Genomic DNA, 23,983 nt, shown 5'->3' with positions numbered 1-23,983 from the left:
CTGTGTCTGTCTGTCTGTCTGTCTGTCTGTGTCTGTCTGTCTGTCTGTCTTCCTCTCGCTCTGTCTGTCTGTCTTCCTCTCGCTCTGTCTGTCTGTCTGTCTGTCTGTCTGTCTGTCTGTCTGTCTGTCTGTCTGTCTGTCTGTCTGTCTGTCGCTCGCTCTCAAATGGACTAAATTAAACTAACAAGTCTGTGAATTGTGACCGACTGGAGGAAAGAAAAAAAAAATCTCGCCCTGGGCAGAGATTGTAGGCTCTAGTTTTCTGGGGGCGTTCTTAATTAAGAGGTGTCCTTACCCACAACCATGAGGGTGAACTCGAAGCCGCGCTTCACTGACTTCCTGTACACTTGGTTTGGCAGGCTCGCAAAGCCCACATATCCTTCCAGATTCTTTTGTTGCTGTTACAGGCACAGACAAAAAAAAAGACAAGAAATGACAATTAAAAACAAAGTTTTCTTTTTTTTTAAACCACACACAGTTTACAACATCTTTACATACATTACATACATACATTTTTACTAAATGTATGCAAGCGTGTGCTGTATGGTGCAATGATGTGTGTAATGTCTTTGTGATTTCTTCTGTATTTATGCATGTATGCTACTGGACACCTTAATTTCCCTCTGGATTAATACATTATACTCTACTCTACATCTTCTTCAATATTTGGTATACATATAAAAACATGATATGAATACACTTACAAATGACAAAATCACACAGTACTTACTGCTGTTTTGAGGAGAACAGTAGACACAGCAATAAAGAAAGCGAGGCCCGGGTTGGAAGCATCGAGGGTGCATGTGGTGATGGCAGAGTTCCAGAACAGAGGAAGTAGAGGAGAGAGGAGAGGAGAGAAGAGAAGAGAAGAATGAGGGCCTTAAAATACACAAGAGAGATCTGGCTGCGTGAACAACTACCTTGTGATGTGAGCCACGGGGATAAAAATGCAACCCAGCAGCAACACCCAAACACTGCAGTTGTTGAATGGACTGCACAATCCATTTCCATGTGTTGCCAACACCCAAAAGGGAGACAATCGTTAAGCACAACATAAAATAACTAGTCATTCATGCCCATTGTGTAACCTTGCCTTTTAATGTACAGAACTGTTGTAAGATATGAGCTGTTGCATTGCCCACTGCCATAAGCAAGAAAAACAGGAAACCGCTTTAGAGGGAGTTAATTACATTGAGCAGTGGGCTTTATGACACCGTCTAAAGATCACCCCCTCTACTCTGACCTTTGATGGCCAATACAGTGTCAGCTCAGTGATGCTCAAGCATTCATCAAAAACTTCCTGACAGTAAGCAGTGACACGACATTACATGAGTTTCTGGCTTTCACGCACGCACGCACGCACACACACACACACACACACACACACACACACACACACACACACACACACACACACACACACACACACACACACTTTTGTTTTGCATGAGTGCATCTGTAATACTGACCTAGTCTGCAACTCAATAAGAACATTGCCTAAAGTCTCTGCTTTAAGTGACTAACACTCTAGAAATATCAACATCCAAGCAAAAAACGTGCATTTTTACATCTACGTCAACAAACTGCTGACAATGGCCTGCTTACATTGTCTGGCGGCAAACGCCATACTAAATCACAAGTGTGATCTTGCAATCCAGCAATTCGAAAAGAATGCGCAAGGCAGCATGGGTACTCCCAGGCTACTGCTTACATGCAAAGAGGTTTTTTAGTTTGGTTGTTAAATAATGACAACAAGGCACATCTGGAAGTGAAAATATCAAATCACCTATACCTTCCGTCCACAAATAGCCCAGAGAAGCAGAACATCTCTAAAATTAAACCCGTGCACACATAAGCTTACAGTACAACAGTGTCCCTGCTGCTAAATAATGGTAAAACGAAACATTTTGAAAGGGAAATGATGCGATTTGCATCATAAACAATGGGTATGATTTTTCCAAGAAACCTAAAATGAATTACCTACCCTCCTGAAAGTCCTATATTTGCTTTTGACCTGCCAGATGGATAACATTGAAGAGTCACATACCTGTGCAACTTTTTCCCATCAATCAGACGGGCATCACGAACGCGTATCTGGCCCGATGACAAGGTCAACATACTACTGACCGCACAACCCCCCACTTGATGCAACATCATTTGCTTAACAACAGTCAAAACTGAAGCTGCCTTCAAGTCACCATACGGCTTTTTCCGCGAAGGAGTGGCCTTGTCTTTTGACGTTATGAGACAGATGCACAACCTAAGCCAACGATGTAGGTAGATTTGGGAGAATATATCGTTAATATCAACGTGCTATTATGCATACAATGCAAAGACTGCCTTTACTACAGACAAAAACAAACGACTAGACGTTTCACAGTCATTGACGGATGAAGACTGTACAGTGAACAAAGTAACCTACTGAATCGTTTGTCAGTTGAATCACAAGTTCATTTTCTTGTTCATGCCTGTCGTTTTTTAGAAAGCAAAACGCTTTCTGTCCCAAGTCGTAAAATGAATCGTACAATGTTGTTGGTGGATGAAGACCATCCTACTGATAGAGCTACATTAGTTTAGTGGCATGATTGAAATTCACAAGCTCACGATAGCAGCCTGCGCAAGGGTAAAAACGCCAATCATACTATTGCGGTTAGGGTTACCCAAATAAAATTATCAAAGAGACAGCAAGTTGAGTGATAAAGCAGGCAATGTTAGCTGGTCATTGCCTGCTAAGTAGGAAACGTCGGGAGGTCTGTTGAGCAGTGAGATATGATCATTTTAATATTTCGTTAGCTCCTAGCTACGGAAGTTCAGGTGTTGGATTCGTGCTTCAAACACAACTTTCTATACTCCAGAATACTAACAACCTGGCTGATTCGACTCAGCATGAAAACAGATCAAGCAATTAGCTTTCTAACTAAACTTAGCAAGACAAGCTAGCGAGGTACAAGCAATGACACATGAGGAAAAAATCCACAGGAAATGCCTCACTCGCGCTCTCTCAGTAAAGTGAGGGTAAAAACAGCTATTGGGCGTTGGCTATACGAAAAACTATGTTGGCAACTGCCTGTGCTTATAATCAAATAGAAGACGTTACATACTGGTCAAACTAAAATCATCCGAAGTAAAACTTACCCATTTTGTTGACGTTCCCAGCCGCCTCGCAAAAGCGATCACATACAGACCGTCATTCCCCTTGATAACCCGCTCGGTCTAGAGCTGCGTTGCTTGCGTAAGTTAGCCCTTGACTACCGTCAGTAGGTCGTAGAAATGCGTGTCAGGAGTTTGGAGAATAGCCAGACATAGCAAGCTATCTCGCGAGAATTTCATTGAAGAATCCAGTTCATTAGTCTGCAAAATTCAAAAATCTTGTTTGAGATGCTATGTTGGAAATACTAACAACATCTCAGAACACAGTGGCATATATTAGCATAACCTTGTGTTGCAATACAAAGAGAAGCTGTGTCTTACGGATGTTGTATCAGCATGGAATAATGTAAACATGTAAACATGAACAACAGTTATTGCAGTCTGTCTCTCTGGCCCACATCAAAGGTTGGTGTCTACTCGTCCTATTACCTTCAAACATTGGACAACATTCAACCTAAGACAGACGGCCATCCTTATGTGTCTCAACAAAATAGCTAATTAATTATCATCCTCGAAGAACGCAAGGGCCTCACAGCATACCTCATCACGTGCATTCAAGTCCAGTCCATCAGTTGTCGCATATGTCCATTTCACTGTCATGACATCCCCATGTCTCCCTCTCTCTCTCTCTCTCAGAGAGGAGAGGAGTCGTCTACTTCTTCCCTTTCTGTTAATATTCCCAGTTAGTAATAATAACTCAAACTGATAGCCTATCAAATTACATGAACATAGCTAACCTCTCGGCTGCTGGGCGTAACCATGGTAACATACCAACACTTCTACCAACTGTCAACATCTCTGTTTCTCATTGGTGGAGATGCTGATCAACTTCGAACAAAGTCTTTTCTGGTTCGATAATTACATGTCTACATAGGTGTGCTGCTAGTTTACATAGCTGACATGCAACGCAGTAGAGCAACGGATAAAAGAAGTGCTTTAAAAATGGGACTATTGGCTGACAGATGATCCTGGTCGACCTCTGACCCGGTAAGAAATCATACGAGGTACAATTTGACCTGTGGCAGTAACTGTAGCTATCTGTGCATGACTTATTCAACCAGATCTATTAGGCATTTGACCATAGCCTAACATCTTCTAAAAACGCCTACAAACTGTAGCTGTGCTAGCCTAGGCCTATGTATTGACATGGGGACATACCCACAAAACCTAATGTTTACAAATTACATACATTCAAGTCTCTACAGGTAAAATCTTCTAAAATGCCCTACCTGGAGAAGAAATGCAGAAAAGTGAATAAAACCTTGCCAAATTCAAGAGATAACAATGAAAAGTAAGTATCTCCAAGTTAAGCATATCTTTTTATATATTTATATATGGTTACGTTTTATATTTGCAGCTCTGCTGCCAAGGTCATGCTGGCTTGCTCTCTTTCAGAGAACTGCATGCTCTCAGAAGGCTTGTCTCTCTGCTCAGCGCACCCACATGCAAACCAAAGGTGACAAAAACCCACAACACATGCATGCAGTGCACCTTCTGGACCTCACCCTAATTACTGCAAGGTCAAAACAAATATTCAAGGCTGTTTTGTTATGCCTACCCCTGAAGGTCACTCCACTGAGCCACTCTCGAGGGGGCAAGACAGACACCCACTCTCTACAGCACGCTGCAGACAAGGCCGCAAAATTAGCAAAGGCCGAAGCCACTGAGCTAGAGAGTTTCAGGTAAAGTTTTCTGCGCACAATGATGTGTCACGCAGACCCCCCCCCCTCTCTCTCAAACACACACACACTCACACACTCTCTCACACACACACACACACACACACACACACACACACACACACACACACACACACACACACACACACACACACACACACACACACACCCATCCTTCATCTGCATTTTTTCACTGGCCATTCATTCTCATTACATGCAATAATAAAGTGCCTCACATGGCAAATAAACATCCTTGCTTTCTTGAATGGAGGCTGTGCTGATTAAGATGTGTTTTGTCTCTCATTTGCTGTCTAAGTGTGACCTACAAAGACCAAAGAGACTTCAGCAGTCATCCCCATCACAGGGCCTTCCAATCCATTCTCAAGGCTTTGATCACAAACAGGCTCAACTGCAGGTGACTATATGTGATATACCTCCTCATTTAGTCACACTTTTGAAACTCTTATTATTACAGACGAGAAAGGTTGTAAATACACATTTATATGTGCATTATAACATCTGACAGAGAATGGCTTGACCACACGTCCCCCGACAATGTTCTGAGGGTCCTCATCTGTTTGCGCTTGCTGATCAGGGAACCCCAGTATCAGGTGAGTGGTGTGCACCAGTGCTGTGTACGTCGGTCTAGTGACATTCACAACAGTCAGCCTTTCACATAAACCTCAATCGATCTAAATAACTAATGTACAAACCCCAACTCCGATGAAGTTGGGACGTTTGGTAAACAGTGAATAAAATCAAAATTCTATCATTTTCAAAACATTCAATCTATTCATTAGATGGAGAATAGTGAAAAGACAACACATTAAGTGTTAAAACCAAGAAAAAATATTGTTTTGGGGGACATATGTACTAATTTCTAATTTGATAAATCCAACACGTCTCAAAAGAGTTGGGACGGGGATCAGTGAAATTTAGTAAACATCCAAATAAGATAAAACAACAAAGAAGAACATTTCAAAATGAATTGTACTGACGGACAATATAGGTGTCCAGGTATAAGATCATCACAGAGAGGCTGAGTCACTCAGAATTAAAGATGCAAAGGGAATAATTACCATAGTTATTACATACATTTTTGAATTCCCTTTGATTTACCACGATTGAGTGTATATAAGACATATTTTTGTTAATAAAATCATTGTATAGGTTCATGACATCATGAAATATATATTGGCTGTAGTCTCACTCTATCACTCCAGGAATTAGAGCTATTGAAAATTGACCATATTAAGAATGCTTAATGTATGAAAATGATACAGGGGTGTAACATTCTCCTAAGCACCTGAGCTCACTTGAAATAGACCAAGAAGACATGGGAAACTGTCCTTTGCTTACAGAAGTCAGCAGAAGTTGTAGAAGTCCATTCTTTTTGACAATAATAGAGCATTGCACATCCTGTGCTACAGTAAAAATGGACCATCCAACTTGTGTTAGTGCTAGCTTCAAAGGTCAGCCTCCATGATGGCATGCGGGTGCAGTAGTACATTGGTTAAGATGTTCTCACTCATCGGTAGAGTTAAATACAGTGCTGAATGGTATAAATGGGTTTTAAACAGCATGAAAAGCCACTCATGCATTATATTTTGAAGGGAGATCTTCAATTACTGCCACATAGTAAGGTCAAATTGCATTCTCTACTATGTTTTAACAGTTTGGCTCCATCATAAGGACCAGCAGGTGATAAAATGGTGGGTTTTGGTCAAGACCTGTCACACTGTAAGCACTACAGAAAGGAAAACATTGCAAAACATGACAAGGAATACACCCACCATTTAAGCTGGTGAAATCATGTCCAAGATAGGAATTAACACTGTTTTTTAAATAAAATAATCTCATCGGTTAATGTATTTAACTGTTAAGTGTTGTCTTTTGTTTTGTTTTTAGTCTTCCTCGACATTTGCTGCCATTTATTGTCCCCGTCCCAACTCTTTTGAGACGTGTTGGATTTATCAAATTAGAAATGAGTACATATGTCACCCAAAACAATATTTTTTCTCAGTTTTAACACTTAATATGTTGTCTTTTCACTATTTTCCATCTAATGAATAGATTGAATGTTTTGAAAATGATAGCATTTTGATTTTATTCACTGTTTACCAAACGTCCCAACTTCATCGGAGTTGGGGTTTGTAATAATGAAGTACTGATTTTGCAATACCAGAGATGGGTCCAAGTCACTAGTTTGTAAGTCACAAGTAAGTCTCAAGTCCATCCAATCAAGTCAGAGTCAGGTCACAAGTTAAGACACATTTGACCAAGTCAAGTTCCAATTCCAAGTCGTGCGCAAGGCAAGACAAGTCAAGTCCTATTTTTCCCTGTCAATGTTCCAAGTCACCATGTATTCTATGCACAATCTTGACAACTACTTTTGGTCATAAATTCATTACCTCTCCACAGTGGTTTGCATGCCCCACTTTGCCAGTTGCATCCTTAACAAATGTTTCAATTTAATTTTTCATGTAATATTTCTCATACAAATGCAGAAAATTGAATATATCTTGACTTGACATGTCCTTGCAAGTCGTTGCAAGCTTAAACGGTCAAGTCCAAGTCAAATCTCGAGTCAATAGCATACAAGTCCAAGTGAAGTCACAAGTCCACATCTCTGCGCAATACTGAAAGCTTCAGATGGCAATGCTGGCTGTAACTATATAGTCCACATTGTTCAGTCAGAGAGAGTAGAGAGAGAGAGGTTCCATTGGCCCATTGTTTCCGGGTTCTATTATTGCAAGGGGGAGGGGGGGATCCCCCTTTAGGCAGACCTAGGCAGACCTAAGGACTGTTCTATTCAATGCTAGAAGTATTATGACACGCCCCTTTAGGCAGACCGGAACCTGGTCATGTTAGGTGCCCATAGCAACCTATTACATTGGCATATCTCTATACCTAAAGAATCTCTGGTTCAGTAGAATAGCTGCACATGCAGGCTTCTAAATCAATCCTAATGTTCCATGACCTGACAATCTATTCCAGAGAGTTTTCCATGAACTTCAAGGAACTTGGCACCTTTCACAGGTAGGTATGCATTTCAACAGGGTACTATTTTTTTCCGTAACAAAATTGTATCGAATTTGAACTTCCACCACATCATGCGGCAAACGTGTGAAAAGATATCCCTTAATTGTGTCTCACAGTATATGGAAAGCATATCGGACCGTTATTTCGATGCCGCAGAGCAAACCCTGGCAGTAGAACATCTCGTCGCAATGACATGTGAGCTATACCATTTTTTGTTTTGTCTTCAATCACATTCCTTCTTAATGATTCCATCCTTACTTTAACCAAAGTTGTTACTGCATTTGTTTCTGCAGATGTGTTACAGAAAATTGCTGCAAAAGAGGACCAGAGAAATTGGGTCACTGAATGTGGAGCGCACACGGTAAATGTTTGAAAGAAATTTCAGTAAGCATTTCATATCAACAATGCAGACAGGTAGCCTCTTTGTGCTGCTGGGCCATCCGGCAGCTGAAAAAACAATAACTAAGTTTACATGATGTTTTTAATTCCGAGTTAATAATTCAGAACTAAAGTGTTCCATTGAGTTTACTTTGCTCTTTCCTTTAATTCCAAATGAAGAGGTGTTAACACTGATGTTTTCAAAGCTTTATTTAGAATTAAATGGACTTAATTCGGAATTAAATGTCTCATATAAACGTAGCCAATTTTTTAAGATTTGGTCATTGCAACTTTGGTGACAATAAGGTTATATCAGAGGCTCTGCACAAATGGGTAAAAGTACATTGCCTTTGTATTGTTTCTCATCTTTTTCATTTATTACACATCTCCTTTTTGACTTTGTGTAGATTCTGGTGAAGCTTCTGGCCGCCAAGGATAGCAGTGTCTTACTAGGAGCTCTCCTCGCACTGACCTCATTGGCTGAGAGGTGCCTCAGAGTGCAAGACGTCCGAAATCATTATACTCAAATGTCTTGTTTGTTGCCTGAGTCATCATACCTAAAGCTTGCATCTCTCTCTCTGCTCTCCACTTAGCCCGCAATGCAGGGAGAAGATCGGGGAGCTTTGCATTGTTGAAAATCTGCTCGTCATCTTACAGGAATATGACTTGCTTTCCAAAAGGTGAACACAAAGACACACAGTCAGTTAATCAGAGAGATGTGAAATCTCATGTAGAGTTTTCTCCGGGTATGAGTTTAAACATCTCTAACGTATACCAGAAAAATACACACTCATTTCCTTTTTTTGGTAGGTTTATTGGACCATGCCTGTCAAATAAATGTGCATGAGCTGTAGGCCATCATCAGCATGTGATTGCATAGGGTGTTTTTTTCCAGTCTGAATTGAACACATATCACCCATGATTTAAATAGAATACGATATACCGTTTTGAGCAGCTTATATTACTTTCCCTTAAACCTACAGTTAACTGTTATCAGTTGTCCTGTTAACTACAGTTACGGGAGTTTGTACACTGCAGAGTTCCTCGCTACCTAATCATAGCAAGTAGGTCATCAGTAAACACTGATAGTGTGTTGGTGCATGTGTGTGTGTGTTGGTGTGTGTGTTGGTGAATGTGTGTGTGTGTGTGTGTGTGTGTGTGTGTGTGTGTGTGTGTGTGTGTGTGTGTGTGTGTTGGTGCTTGTGTGTGTGTGTGTGTGTGTGTATGTGTTGGTGCTTGTGTGTGACTGTGTGTTTGTTGGTGCGTGCATGTGTGTGTGTGTGTGTGTGTGTGTGTGTGTGTGTGTGTGTGTGTGTGTGTGTGTGTGTCCCTCTCAGGATGTGTGCTGAGTTGCTGAGGTTGCTGTGCCCCGTGCGGCAGGTCCGGGATCAGTTGAAGGCCTGCGAGGGAGTCCCCGTCCTGCTCAGCCTGCTCCATGCCGAACACCACAAGCTGCTCTGGAGCCTGCTGTGGGTGCTGGTGCAGCTGTGCCAGGACCCCGACGCCAGCGCTGAGATCCGGGCCTGGGGAGGCGTGAAGCAGCTTCTTCGCATCCTGTATATGTGGGTCTCTAAACTCTAGTACAACAGCTGTGTTTCTCACTGGTGGGCCTCGAAAAATTCTCCAGCAAGCCAATGTCACATTTAATTTATATATATATATATATATATATATATATATATATATATATATATATATACAGTGAGTCCAATATGTATTTGATCCCTTGCTGATTTTGCCCGTTTGCCCACTAATAAAGACATGATCAGTCTATAAATTTATGATAATATGTATTCAAACATGGAGAGACAGAATATCAAAAAGAAATTCCCGAAAATAACTTAAAATAATATATTTTAATTTATTTGTATTTAATTTAGGCTAATAAGTATTTGACCCCTCTAGCTAAAGAAGATAAAGTGCTTTGTGGCAAAGCCCTAGTTGTCTAGCACTGAGGTCAGATGCTTCTTTTAGTTGATGACAATGTTTGTGCATATAGTAGAAAATATTTTTGCCCATTTTTCTTTGCAGATTATCTCCAAAACATTAATAGTTTGTGGCTGTAGCTTGGCAAATGGGAGGTTCAGTTCTCTCCATAGAATTACTATAGGGTTGGAGACTGTCTAGGCCACATCACGACTTTAATATGCTTCTTATTGAGCCACTCCTTCGTTGCTTTCACTGTATGTTGTGTATTATTGTCATATGGGGAGATCCAAAAATGGCCCACCCTTCAGTGTAGTGGTGGAGGGAAGGACGTTTGCACTCAGGATTGCACATTACATGTCTCCCTCCATCCATTCGTTGACGATGTGAAGTTGTCCTGTGCCTTGGCCAGACAAACACCATCAAACCATAATGATACCACTTGCATGCATGATGATGAGGAGGGTGTTCTTGGGATCATAGACAGCAGTACTCTTTCTCAAAACACATTGAATTGTGTTAATGCCAAACAGCTTGATTTTGGTTTCATCTGACTACAGCACATCCTTATCATATCCTAAACCAGCCTGATGTCCGTTGGCAAACCTCAGGTGGGACTGCACCGGTTCCTTCTGAAGTAGAGGTACCATGTGTGCACTACAGGATTTTAAACCTCTGTGGCATTAAGTTCTACCAGTAGTTTTCTCAGTGATTTTGGTCGCAGTAGCTTTGATAGCATTGCCTAGTTCATCCCGTACAGGTCTAGGATGCGTTCTTTCTGTTCTCATGGTTATCAAATCCCTACAAAATGTCAAATCTTGTATAGAACCCCAGACAGGCTGATGGATAGTCATTTCGTATTCCTCACATTTTGGAAGAAATGCATCAACAGCTGGGTCATTAATACCCAGTCTCTTTCTTGTGGCTTTGCAGCCCATTTAATCTTTGTTCAGGTCTAAAATCTTGTCCTTGATATCATTTGACCGCTCTTTGGTCTTTCCCATGATGGTGAGGTTGGAGTGTGACTGATTCACTCATACTATGGACTGATTCTGCTGATTAAATGTGTCTTTTATGCATGTTAGAATGTACAGGTGTCTTTCATTCAGATGACAAGTTGATTGGAAGTGCCCATCTGGTCTGTGGGCCCGGAACTGTAATCAGTTGGCAGGGGATCAAATACTTATTTTGCTCGATGAAATGGAAATAAATTAATATATATTCTCTTAAGTTAATTTCTGGATTTTCTTTTTGATATTCTGTCTCTCCATATTATAATACATATTATCATAACATTTATTGACTGATCATGTCTTTGTTAGTAGGCAAACCAACAAAATCAGCAAGGGATCAAATACTTATTGGACTCACTGTATATATATATATATATATATATATATATATATACAGTATTTTTTAATTATTTATTTTTAATGAAGTATTTGTTAGTGAAGGGTGGGACAGGTCGGACTCGAACATTGGTCCCAATGAGCATGTACTGTAAGACCATTTATGGACAGGTACCTTCGCACGTCGCGCCACAGCACCCACATTTATTGTATTTATTATTTTTCTATTTTTAATTATTACGTAATATGTTATATTATATTACTTATATTGTTTTTATTTATTGTTTGTCACATGTTAATTCCTTGTTAGAATTACCTTTTACATAGCCGGAAAACTCTTTGAGGAACACTGAATTACAGTACAGGAACAAGAACTTTATTTTTAGCCAGGCCTTGGTGGTGGTGTTGTTGCAGCTTTGAAGCGATACTCCAGGAATCTTCCTGACATAGCTCCCCAGAGAACAAAACTTTCTCAGCGTTCGCAACTTCCGATTCTTGGGTCTAAACTTCCGTGGCTTTCAGGAAAGACAGCTGGAGGCAGTGGTAGACAAAGTACCTTGAGAAAGTGAAAATCCTGCCATTGCTTTATTTGTCTCACTTATCCATCTGCCCGTCTACCAACAAGATCATAAGGCTGTAATGCTTATTATGTTTGGCTAGTTTTGTTAATTGAAAGAAATACTGAATGTGGCATGATTTTTCTTTCTTAATATGGTATGTCACCTTTAACTAAAGATGACAAAATTGACAGCACTAACCATATTTTGGACAGTAAAAGATAGCAGGTCAAGAAAATAAAAAATAGAGACGACTGACTTGATGAATAAGGAGTAGTTTATTTTAAATGAACCACACACATTTCCAAGTAGCTGGCACAAATTGAAATGCAGCTCTGAAAACTGTAATCATTTTATCATCTGGAACAATAGTCTTATGTCTCACTAGACAGATGAATTGGCAATGCCATTTATGAGGCTTTTAGGTGACCTTAAACTTAATCCATCTCACTATACAGGTCTTACCACACAATTATTGTCATTAGTTACATACTATGTTAGTGTCTTACACCTGTGTGTTTGTGTCTTACACTTACCGAGAACCAGAAAAAGTACTATTGTTACCAAAAAATCTTCTGCTTGTACTGTATGTGTTTTCAGATTTGCCTCAACATTTTACCACAAGAAAAAAAGTATTATTCAAGAAACTTGGCTGCATGATAAAACTGAAGATGGAGGGTTTTTTGCCTTTATTAAACAGCATTCCCATCATGTGTAACATTCTTGTATCTTTTCACCCTTTATAGCGACTATGAATGAAACTTCTGCCGTTGGTGCGTTTGATTGTGTGATGTGTTCTGCAGCGAGCGTGCGTATGTGTCCGACCGTGCCACCATGGAGACGCTGTCCAGTGCCAACGCGGCGGGGCGGCTCCAGAGGCAGCACGTATCAGAAGAGCTGAGCCCTCAGGAGGCCGCCGACAACATCATGACACTGCAGGCCGGTCAGTCAGTCAGCCTCACCCACCCACCGACTTACTCACTCACTCACTAACTCATTCACTTACTCACTCACTCACTCACTCACTCACTCACTCCCTCACTCACTCACTCACTCCCTCACTCACTCACTCACTCACTCACGCACTCACACACTCACTCATGCACTCACTCACTCACTCACTCACTCGCACACTCACTCACATACTGCCATCACACACAATCAGAGGTAGAAGTAGAGGTAAATCTGTGTACTGTTGTACTGAGTACAACACTAGTACAGACATGGTATTACATAGATGTTAGTCCACTGTCCCTAATGAGAACCTAATGAGGGTTTTTACTTTTCTTTACGTCTACTTCTACTTTATACACTTCTGTACAGAATACTTTAGCACAGTGGTTTTGTGTTGCGTCACTAGGAGGGCTATATGGAAAGGATTTTTTTATAGTCACTTCAGGGCAGTGAGAAGCTCTAGATGTCCATCACCTTTCTTACTGCTTGCATGTGTGGAAAAGTCTCTGTCTGATTGGGAATCATTAGTGAAAGTAAAAGTCACCTTTAACGTATGAATTGACTAATGAATCCACCTTAGTCTCAAAGTCTGAAATAAATCATGGCATTTGTAATCACGCCCCAGTGGTTGGTCTTGTCACATCAGTTTATGTTTGTGCCATCCATCTTGTACCACAGACAGTGAAGGACAGACACAGTGTTATAACTCCGGGACAGTGACCGCAAGCTGTGTCTTACGCGAAGAACATGCTGGCCATTAAAAATAACATAACCGAAAGACGAATATAGGGATATATTATGATGGAACTAAATCATGACGTCTTAAAACATGGCTAACTTTCCATATATTAAAATATTGTATATTTACTTATTCAGATTATTGTATCGTTATTGGAATTGCATTAATTAATTTCTACAAACACTTCACTCTTCACTCTTCCTTCTTTGTAGCCTGTTGTGCCGCTGTAACTGAACTGGTCTTAGATGATGCAACAGCTCGTCATGTCATTCAGGTAGCAAAATACTCCCATCACTCTGTACTGTGGCACCACAGCTAAATAAATCTAGTTTAAGAAACATATTAGATTCTTGTCAGCTCAAAACTAATATGTGTCCCCTTAGGAGAATGGCATCTACATCATAGCAAAGCTAATTCTGCTGCAAGTTGGACCCCAGGCGTCATCTTTACAGGTAATCACATAATCACCTCCAAATGAAGCGTGAACTCATACACTTTAAAATAAACACTGCTGTAAGACTCCATTTGACACCGACTCTTTTCCCCATCTGTTTGCTTGTATTACCAGTGTTATGCATTTAGGACACTTCGCTTTCTCTTCAGCATGGAGCGAAACAGGCCTCTTTTTAAGAAGTAGGTAATACACTGTGACATGATTTGAAGTTAAAGCTGTTTTTTATGATTCTTTAAAGACATTTTTTAAAATACCGATTAATGTTTGAAAGGGCTTTTCCTTTCTTTTAGACTGTTTCCTGTAGACCTCTTTGAGATGTTCATCGACATTGGGCATTATGTGCGCGACATTGCTGTCTACGGAGCACTACAGGAAAAAGTTTTCAACTTCACCGTAAGGAAATTCTGTTACTCGTCATCATATCCTATTTGGCTTCCATACTGCCATGTGGCCTTGCCAAGTCCCTTAGACTGCATGTCATCACTTTGTTGATGTGGTGTACAGTGATACTGTACAAATGTATTTATTTTAATATGACATCAAGTTGTAAAACAATCCCAGTTGTCAGTATCAGTCTGTAGCACTTTGCTCAGCAGTTCTCGCACGCACGCAAGCATGCACACACGCACGCACGCACGCATGCACGCACTCACAGACACACACACACACACACACACACACACACACACACACACACACACACACACACACACACACACACACACACACACACACACACACACACTCAGACACATATGTGAGCAATCATTCGAAGAAATCAGTGTAGATGTGTGTGTGCTCCCCCCCAAAATAAATGGCACCACACTGAGGTATGCTTTTGAAGACTGATGCACATTCGCTGGTTGTGCAGAGCGAGGAGCTGGCCGAATTGAAGGAAAGCATCGAGACGACGAACCAGAACCGGCCTCCACTCAAAGTGATCAATGGCTACGCCATTCTGGACCATCTGGGCAGTGGGGCCTTTGGCAGTGTTTTCAAGGTGTCCACCATTTTTGTTCCTTTTTTTCATTTGCTCTCTCTCTGATTTGAACATCTCTCTCTCTCTCTCTCTCTCTCTCTCTCTCTCTCTCTCTCTCTCTCTCTCTCTCTCTCTCTCTCTCTCTCTCTCTCTCAATCGTTTCTTTTTTCATCTCAAGTGTTGAGGAAATTGGTTCAGATGTTTTTGTTATTGTTATTGTTGTTGTTGCTCTTTCATGGTACTGTGCCCGTGGAAAGGTCCGGAAACAATACGGCCAGAACCTTCTGGCTCTGAAGGAGGTGAACCTCCACAACCCGGCATTTGGCAAAGACAAGAGGGCCCGAGACAGCAATGTGGAGAAGATCGTCTCAGAGCTCACTATCATCAAGGAGCAGGTGCAGTTTCAGACTGATATTGCCATGTGCAACCACAGTTGAGAAAAATGGCTTCATGGTGGCTTCCAATTAGCCTGGTCCTGACCATCCCATAATACTACCATTTCATTTCGTATTTATGGTCTGGCATTTGTTTGCTCTGAAGCGATTGTAGGAAGCAGGAAGTTTGCTCTCAGTTATGGTTTGAAATTATTGGACACCTCTCACCCAATCGCTGGCAGTTACTCAACAGCAACATAGCGCAGACCAATGGCTCTGGTGCAGATGTGTACGTCATTGTCACAAGCGTCCTCCCCCTTTCGCTCCCCACGTGGGGGGCGTATTCGATTATTGGCTGTTTTCTGGGGGGTCATTGCGATCAAAATTCTACTGCTCCAGGCACTCCACAGAGAAGCACGGCCAGACTACCATAGTGAAGCCAATCCTTTGGCGGAAGTACGTAGGATGGCTCGCGAGACTAGCTTCCAATAGGATTCAAACTCAAATAGATCAGGACTTGCCTGGTTTCACACTAGGATGGGCAAGAGCTTCAGAGTCTTTTTGTGTGCATCAAAAGCGACCAAAGCAACCAGAGCCACCAAAGTCATTATTTCTCTATGGAGGGTCGGTGAATTGAGTGACCAAAGCGAATTTGCCAGGGGCGAAGCGACCAGTGTGAATTTCACTGATTGAAAGTCTGCTTAGCTAATATTACAGTAATTAGCTATGACGCGGTTTGGCGAAAACCAATTGGAATCTTCAAATGTTGGCTGACAAGCCAGATCCATCATGTGACTGGCTAAATCAAACATGTCAATATAACGTTGCTTTGGTCGTTTCTGGTGTACACAATTTTTAAGATTTTTTGGGGGGACTTTTCAAATAGGGTAGTCAAAGAGACAGGCAACGATTGGGTAGAGAGAGATGGAGGAGGATGGGGAAATGGCATCAAGTCAGAATTGAACCCGAGTCTCCAATATAATGGTACGGTTCCTTAGCCAACTCAGCTACAGTGCTCCTATCTTCTTCTACTAAGTGACCCCCCATGTTAAGTTCTGCCCCTACATGACTCATTACTATCCTGTGACTCAACACTAGCATTAAAATAAAACACACCTCGACTTGGGATGGCAAAGGTGTGACGCAAGAAGAACTATTTGAAATATGTTCATGGAACGGGAAGAAACAGGGTGAAATGTAATTCAGTTTTTGAACTTTTCCAGATGACCCACCCAAACATTGTGAAGTACCTGAAGACATTTCTAGAAGGTGAGTTTGATGAGAATCTTCCTGCAGGTGTTATTTTTATATCTGTTACCTTACCACTACATCTTGAAGTCAGGCAGAGTGCAGAAATTCCTCGGGTGACAAAAACAGTCGTGGTTTTATTATTTTTACAGTGAAATTCTGATGACCTTTGGTGAGGTTGAATGTATTGTTGTTGTCGTTCTTTGATTCACAGTAAAAAACTAGATAAAAAAAAAACACACACACACAGTTGTAGAGTTCTCTGGGACCAAATAGAATCTAGAGCATGACTCTTACAGTAAGTGTTGTATTAACATTGCATTTTTACTGTGTGTTTTACTGGGTTGTGCTGTTATCACAGGTGACAGGCTGTACATTGTTATGGAACTGATAGAGGGAGTTCCTCTCTCTGACCACTTCACCTCTCTGAAAGAGAAGCAACAGCGCTTCACTGAAGACAGGGTCTGGAACATCTTCATACAGGTGTGCATGACAAAGGATAATACATCTACATTTTGACATCTTCTTCCTCTCAGCACATGATCCAGCTATTATAATTTGCACAAGACATTCTGTATGTTTTGTAAAAGATATGCATTTGTCGCTTTTTTGTCGCGATTTTACTCTTTGACCTCTCCGCAGTTATGCTTGGCATTGAGATATTTGCACAAGGAGAAGAGGATTGTCCATAGAGATCTCTCGCCAAACAACATCATGCTCGGAGAGAAGGACAAAGTCACTATCAGTTAGTAACTTTCCCTTCATCTGTTCTTCCTTCCTTTCGTCTGTTCTCTTCTTGCCACGTGTCCTTACCGTACATTAAGAGTTTGCTTAAACCTTTAAACAGCAGCCATTCTTGTGATTACAAACTGTACAGAGACGTTGTTTATATGAACTTCATCTACGTGGTAGCTTATATCAATATGTGCATCAGTGATGGCTATAGAAGTTTCCATTCCTTGTTATGGTTTTTGTAGCCAAACACGTCATATTATGTCTGTTATAAGATGGATGATTAGGTATAAGGTTACCTGCTCACGAATTTTGGAATCTGCTTTAAATAGGTTTAGCCTTTTAATGAGGTCACGTGGCCGTCCTTTTCCATTCCCTGTGGTCGTCGAAATTAAACAAATGTCTCTCCAGCTGACTTTGGACTTGCGAAGCAGAAGGAGGAGAACAGTAAGCTGATGTCAGTGGTGGGCACCATCCTCTACTCCTGGTAAGTGGTTGCGAATGGATGTGGATAAATATTATACTCTACCTACATTTAAATAGAGCTCACACGTGACAAAGAGCCTAAGCAGATACAGTTCTGTTTAGAAGACCGTTTTGTTTTTTGGAGTTTGAGTTGCTATAAAAGTCTGGTATTATTGGCACTTCAGGATGTTGAAGTGGCTTTTGGTTGTTGTATCGGTCTGCAAAAATACAGAGGTGTCAAAACAAAAAGAAGAAGTAAAAAAACAAACTCCCACAGTATCCTTCCAACACCAATTTCCAATTGCAGATTTTTTTTCAGGTAACAACACAGTCTGTACCTCATTGGGTACAGTGTGGAATAACTGGGGAAACAGCTATGGTATCTAATATTCCATGATAGTGTTGTGCTTAAATAATGACTTTACTTCTACTTTTGACACCTGTAAAAATATCAGCTTAATGAAGTTGGAATTCAGTTGAGCAGTATTTCATTGTTTCAGCATTTCACTCTGTTTTAGTTTTGAACAAGGCAGACACTTTAAAGCAGTGCTGTAGTCAAGTCCACCTTTGTAGAGTGCAAGACAAGTCCAAGACCAGAGTAGTCAAGTTCGAGTCCAAAGAGGTTCGCCATCAGGTTAATGGACACTGAATGAAGTGTGCTCCCAGCTACAATTGACTGTAATGTTGTTGATGTGATGTGCGTCTGACCACAGCCCAGAGATCGTGAAGAGTGAGCCATATGGGGAGAAGGCTGATGTGTGGGCACTGGGCTGCATCCTCTACCACATGGCCACGCTGCACCCCCCCTTCTACAGCTCCAACATGCTCTCCCTCGCCACCAAGGTGGGTACCCACTCTGCCCTCCCCCTCTCTACAGCTCCAACATGCTCTCCCTTGCCACCAAGGTGGGTACCCACTCTGCCCTTTTTCTCTTTGCCGTAAATGGCCCTCGAGGCATAGGTTCCCCATCCCTGCTGTAAAGTGATCAAATCAATCAGAATGTACGCATTATGCATGCTGTTCCATTGTATTCTATGAGCTATTACAAAAGGTTCCAATGTAGAATGAGAGCCTGATTTTTTTACCTTTTGTGTTGCAGATTGTGGAAGCGGTCTATGAACCAATAGAGGGTGTCTATTCTGACAGAATCAAAGACCTCATCAAATGGTAAATTAACTTAGCATATTTTGCTGTCTTTTACCATTACTTACTATCAGTATCTACCACTCTGACTATTGCTTCACAATTATTTAACTCTACACCAAAGGGTTAGTGAATTATAGATTTTGGGAACTTTGCTGTTGTTTTCTGATTTGCTTTTGTTTTTCTTTTTTTTTTCTTTTGAAGCTGTGTTGTTTGATGTATCCCACATGCAATACGTTTGCAGGTGCCTAACCCCCAACCCAGACAGCAGGCCTGATATTGTGGAGGTGAGCGCCAGGATCTCAGACGTGATGATGCGCTACATGGACAGCCTGTGTGTCAGCCACCAGGCCCTGGAGCGTCGGGCGGAGCGGGACAGGAAGAGGGCACAGAGATACTTCCTGGAGAGCAACCAGGCCAAGCTCGGCCTGCAGAGGGCTGCTCTCAACTCCCAGGTGAACACACATGGAACAACAACTGTCTTCCTCTAGTTTATACCGTTTCAAATCTTTTTTTCTCTGTTCTATATTGTCTGCACGATAGAGCTTTGTAGCCTCTGACTACAGATGGGGTCGTCGGCGGGGTTATTAACTATTTGCTGAAAATACTCAACTACATTATAACAACACTGCTATGACATTACTGAGAGCCTAAAGTAACAGATGAAGACATAGCCATGACAATTTTGGTGACAGTAAGGAATATAACCTACTAGGTCATTGTCATTGCATAATATATTGCATAAACATTTTCCAGAATTATAATATACAGTATTGCATATAATGTTGCATATTTACTTTGCATATGTGCTATAAAGTATGCAATGTTACAATAAGTATTGTATTTCTAGTTACAGTTATATTGTTTTGAAGAAGTAGCCCAGGCACTCTACTAGCATTTTTGGGCCTCATGAAAGACTTAAGAATCAACAAGACAATACTGTTTAATACATAGCTCCTCCAAAAGCTCCACTGTCAGGCCCTTCGAATCATCATAACGGCACTCTTCCTAGATGCACAAGCATCTCATGTTTTCTCAAAACTAAAAATATGCAATCGTGTTTTCAAAGGGAAACCCCTACAGGGAGAATGATGGAGCCTTCTCAGAGATGGAGCCTGGGACCCATCACCCCTCTTCTCCACACAGTGCCCAGCATGACAAGGCGAGGGACGAGCAGGGCAAGTGCCCCCCTAACTCACTCTTAATAATACCATGATACCAGAGATAATGAGATTCTTCTTGTATTCTCTCTGATGATACTGTCTCTTGCGGCGTCAGCCTCTTTATCTCCACTGTACATCATGTTACTGCATTTTTTCCCTACAGATAATGATTTTGAGGAAGAGCTAAGCACACCCCGCAGCTCCAGCGCTCCTGGCACGGAGCCTTCCAAGCGCCTGGGTAGGGTACGGTCCTCCTCAGAGCCATCTTGCAGTAGCTCGCCTTCTCACAGCCTTGACTTGTTATAGCTTGTTACTTGAAAGAGTCTGACAGCTAGGCTAATATACGGTTGCTCTCCTCTCTCCTGTCTCTCTTCTGCCTAAAGGGGCTGGCAAGTGTAGTGTTGTTAGCAGCAGTCTGTCAGAGCGTGCGTCTGCCTGGTGAGTTGATGAAAGTGAAGCTTGCTTCTTCGTGGTATGTGGTTCTTCAGAGTTTTGTCCCTGGGAAATTTTTAACATAGCCTTGTGGCGGCATGTTATATGTATATATTATATGGTCATTGTACTGTCTGGATGGTTACCTACAATGCATTAGACGTGCATGCAGAATTACGTTTTAAGGTGCTGCTCACAATATTCGTTTAATAAAACCATTGTGTCTTATACTGTATGTTTAACTTCTGATTTACTTTTTTATATTTAAATTTTAGTGGAGATTTTGCTCTTCTACAACCTAAGGCCCGTCCAGGTAAAATTTAGTCAAAGTTTATTTTGTTCATTTTTGTAATTAATCATATATCAATCAATATATTAATCGAGTTTATCATTGTTTTCTTTGTGTAATCTTAAGCCACAGCAGGAATCTTTGTATCCCAGAGGAAGCTTCGGGAAATAGAGGACCCTGTCCAAAGGCTGTTTGGACTGCTGCACAAAATTATATACATTTGCCAAGTAAGCACAGATTACACGTCACTAATGATTTGTGCTGTATTTCACACACAAAATTATAAATCTACAACTGTATTTTATTTTTAAATGTCAACTGAACCAGCTTCCTCCAGTTGCCCACTACAACTACAGAAGAAGAACAATCGAAAAGTTCAAGAAGTCATTATTCCACCAAGGGAGCAATCCACATGGCCTGAAAGAGGAGCTTAACAAGGTAGCAACAGTCATTTCACAACTATTGACACAGCCTGTGGGTTGAATATGTGTGTTTGAACAACACTCAGGTATTTTAATTTTAAAACTACTGTGGGATGATTCAGACATGAATAGGTGGATCTTTTCCACGCTTCCACGCCTGCCAGCTTGAGCGATGAATCATAGACATCTTTGGCTGCAAATTTGCTGTACTTTGTGCAGAGACCGGTCAATATTAATGTTTTCATAAATATTCATGAAAGGATCACATTTGTGAATGGGTAGCACATAATAAAAAAAAGCCTAAAATAGCATAGAGAATCTTTAAAAATGCTCTTAGTTCTAGATTATGGGCATATTTTCACAGGATTACATTTCAAACGGCTAGTGTTTCAATGCAGCCACCCCCACTAGGGGCAGTAGTAGACAAATGTGATTTTGTGTGGACTTTTTGACTATTCACGTGCCTTGCAGCGTGTCATGCTGGAAGATGCTCCCCCGGGATGCAACATGACTCGGCTAAGAGAGAACAAATAGTGTCATGTGTCATGTCGTGTGTAGTTGTTTAAGTGTACACATTCAGGTCAGCGACACAGTTCTTCAAGTTGTTCCCTGGAGAGGTGTGAGATGATGGCACTCTAGAGGTCACTTTTTTATTCTCTCTTGCACTCCAGGTTCTCAAGGGGAGCACAGACCTGGTCGAGGCGGTGGGCTCCACTAGAGACTGGTTTAAAATGGTCCAGTCTTTTGGAGGAGAACCTTTTAGCACAGAAACAAGAGGTATTGTTTTTATTTTAAGACTTCTAAAAATATTCTGTGATTTTCAGTCAAAATACTATACATAATAGAGTAAATACATTATACTTTTTATGTCAAAGGGAGATTTACATTATTCTTTCTCTGAACAGGTGAGATTGTTTATGCAAATCTTCAGGATGGTGTCACATATGAACATCTACAAGTGAGTCTTCACATTTCTTCCCATCCTGTCTATTGCATTTACCTCTCCTTCTCCCTCGTTTCTACATCCTATTGTTTTTCCTTCTACATTTATTGCTACACTGAGGTTAGCCCAGTCACTCCATGTGTATGTTGTAAAACTGTATGACTATTGAACCACTGCTCTCTCTGTGTTAATATGATCCAAGACTCTAATAGAGGAGGAGTTGGAGGAAAATGGCTACCACAACACAACTCATTGCAGGTATGAATTGTTACAGAAAGGCGTCTTATCTTCCGATGGCACTGGTATGAATTGTGAACCATCTCTGTAGAGTTTAGAAGTCCTTTAGAATGATTCTCCACAGTCATTAGAACAAAAATGTAGAAAGCATTTGTAACAGTACAGCACAATCATAAAAGACTTTTAAAATAATAAATGCCATTGTGGTGTGTTTTCTTACAGGAACGGTCAGGAGATGAGGCGTGGAGACATGGGAAGCACAACTCCAAGTGCCCAGACATTCTATGAGTCTTAGCACCACAATAAGGCAACATAACAACTCTTTACTCCAACGCCTTATTCATACCCTACGTGTGAGAGGGTTACAGATACATGTGGAATGCTACATGCTAACCAATGACAATACGCATGATGAGTGTTAGTACGAACGAACAGAATTACAGTACAGTGCGTATGCAGTTTACCAAGGGTGGGATATGAAGGGACTCTAAAAGGATGGCCACATCTATTGGAGTGACCTCACTCTGCACAATTAGGATGTTGTATTATCCAGTCTATGTTTAGAGTACCAGTCTATGTTTAGAATGTAATGTACTATGGAGTGTGTATATGACATTCTAATCCTATTTTTACTTAGACACATGCACTGTGCAAGTCTTTGATGTCAACGCTCTGCTCAATAGGACATACCATATGTCATGAACCTCTGCTGTACATGTGTGTAATTGTTAGACATAATATGCAGCAACTTCAGGGAGGGGAGAGCTACCACGGACAAATGTTTTGTTTCTGCAGGAATGTTTTTCTTTAATTTTGTGCTGTTCTTTTATTTGACTTCCAAATGAATAAGGAGTCCTTTCCCAGTAAAGCTATTTTAATCCCAATTACACAACGTGAACGGGAATCAGCACATTTATTTCTAGGCATGTTGAACATTTTATAAATTCCTCAACCTACACTCAGAAGTCTCAAGAGGTTTTATAGAGGAAGCTCATTTCCTACTGTGAGTTTGATTATGCTCATTTACTTTCAGAGCCCAGTCAACTGTTAAATGTGTATATTGTATACTGTGTATTTGCTATGTAGTGTCTCTGGTGCTGTTGTTGGTTTTCAGTCTCAGGATGACTCTTGCACTTCTGCTGTTAATGGTTTGATATTCTGATATCTGTAAATCTGTTTAATGAGTTTTGACGTATCACTCAAAGCACTTTAAATGACATTGATCATGTATAATTAAACTGTACAAAAAGTAACATTCTTCTTTTTCTACCATCAGCCTATAACACCAACCTTACAGTATATCATTGGCCTATTATGAACATGAAGTG

At 41.0% G+C, this 23,983-nt stretch overlaps 2 protein-coding genes across 3 annotated transcripts in view; one reads left to right on the top strand and one right to left on the bottom strand.

Annotated features, from left to right (window-relative positions):
- The window catches only part of LOC134449795 (septin-7), a 23,774-nt gene extending 22,147 nt beyond the window's left edge, over positions 1 to 1,627 (bottom strand). Inside the window, exons 1-3 of the mRNA XM_063199903.1 lie at positions 1,606 to 1,627; positions 731 to 879; positions 296 to 398 (exon numbers count right to left, since the gene is read on the bottom strand). Of these exons, the coding sequence (XP_063055973.1) occupies positions 296 to 398; positions 731 to 879; positions 1,606 to 1,627 (274 nt within the window). The remainder of the gene's footprint in view (positions 1 to 295; positions 399 to 730; positions 880 to 1,605) is intronic.
- Positions 1,628 to 3,957: 2,330 nt separating this feature from the next.
- nek10 (NIMA-related kinase 10) lies at positions 3,958 to 23,908 on the top strand. 2 transcript variants are annotated; one of them, XM_063199418.1, is made up of 36 exons: positions 3,958 to 4,137; positions 4,347 to 4,441; positions 4,546 to 4,606; positions 4,717 to 4,832; positions 5,146 to 5,244; positions 5,356 to 5,440; positions 7,827 to 7,868; positions 7,988 to 8,066; positions 8,165 to 8,232; positions 8,657 to 8,736; positions 8,843 to 8,929; positions 9,587 to 9,811; positions 12,885 to 13,024; positions 13,987 to 14,048; positions 14,158 to 14,226; positions 14,343 to 14,407; positions 14,519 to 14,621; positions 15,100 to 15,228; positions 15,465 to 15,602; positions 16,805 to 16,850; positions 17,191 to 17,312; positions 17,472 to 17,574; positions 17,973 to 18,048; positions 18,740 to 18,869; positions 19,126 to 19,193; positions 19,414 to 19,624; positions 20,239 to 20,347; positions 20,496 to 20,570; positions 20,716 to 20,770; positions 21,040 to 21,077; positions 21,180 to 21,280; positions 21,381 to 21,491; positions 22,147 to 22,252; positions 22,381 to 22,433; positions 22,621 to 22,676; positions 22,878 to 23,908. In XM_063199418.1, the coding sequence occupies exons 2-36, from the start codon at positions 4,371 to 4,373 to the stop codon at positions 22,948 to 22,950; spliced, it is 3,252 nt and encodes a 1,083-aa protein (XP_063055488.1). In that variant the 5' UTR covers positions 3,958 to 4,137; positions 4,347 to 4,370; the 3' UTR covers positions 22,951 to 23,908. The 2 variants fall into 2 exon arrangements, 1 of the variants encoding a protein (XP_063055488.1); XR_010034966.1 differs by lacking the exons at positions 22,147 to 22,252; positions 22,381 to 22,433; positions 22,621 to 22,676; positions 22,878 to 23,908 and having other exon boundaries at positions 20,496 to 20,575; positions 21,381 to 21,480.
- The last annotated feature ends 75 nt before the right edge of the window (positions 23,909 to 23,983 follow it).

This window comes from Engraulis encrasicolus, chromosome 5 (genome assembly GCF_034702125.1).
Source record: "Engraulis encrasicolus isolate BLACKSEA-1 chromosome 5, IST_EnEncr_1.0, whole genome shotgun sequence".
Lineage (NCBI taxonomy): Eukaryota > Metazoa > Chordata > Actinopteri > Clupeiformes > Engraulidae > Engraulis > Engraulis encrasicolus.
Note: the sequence above shows the minus strand (reverse complement) of the source record. Positions and strands in the feature narration are given on the sequence as shown.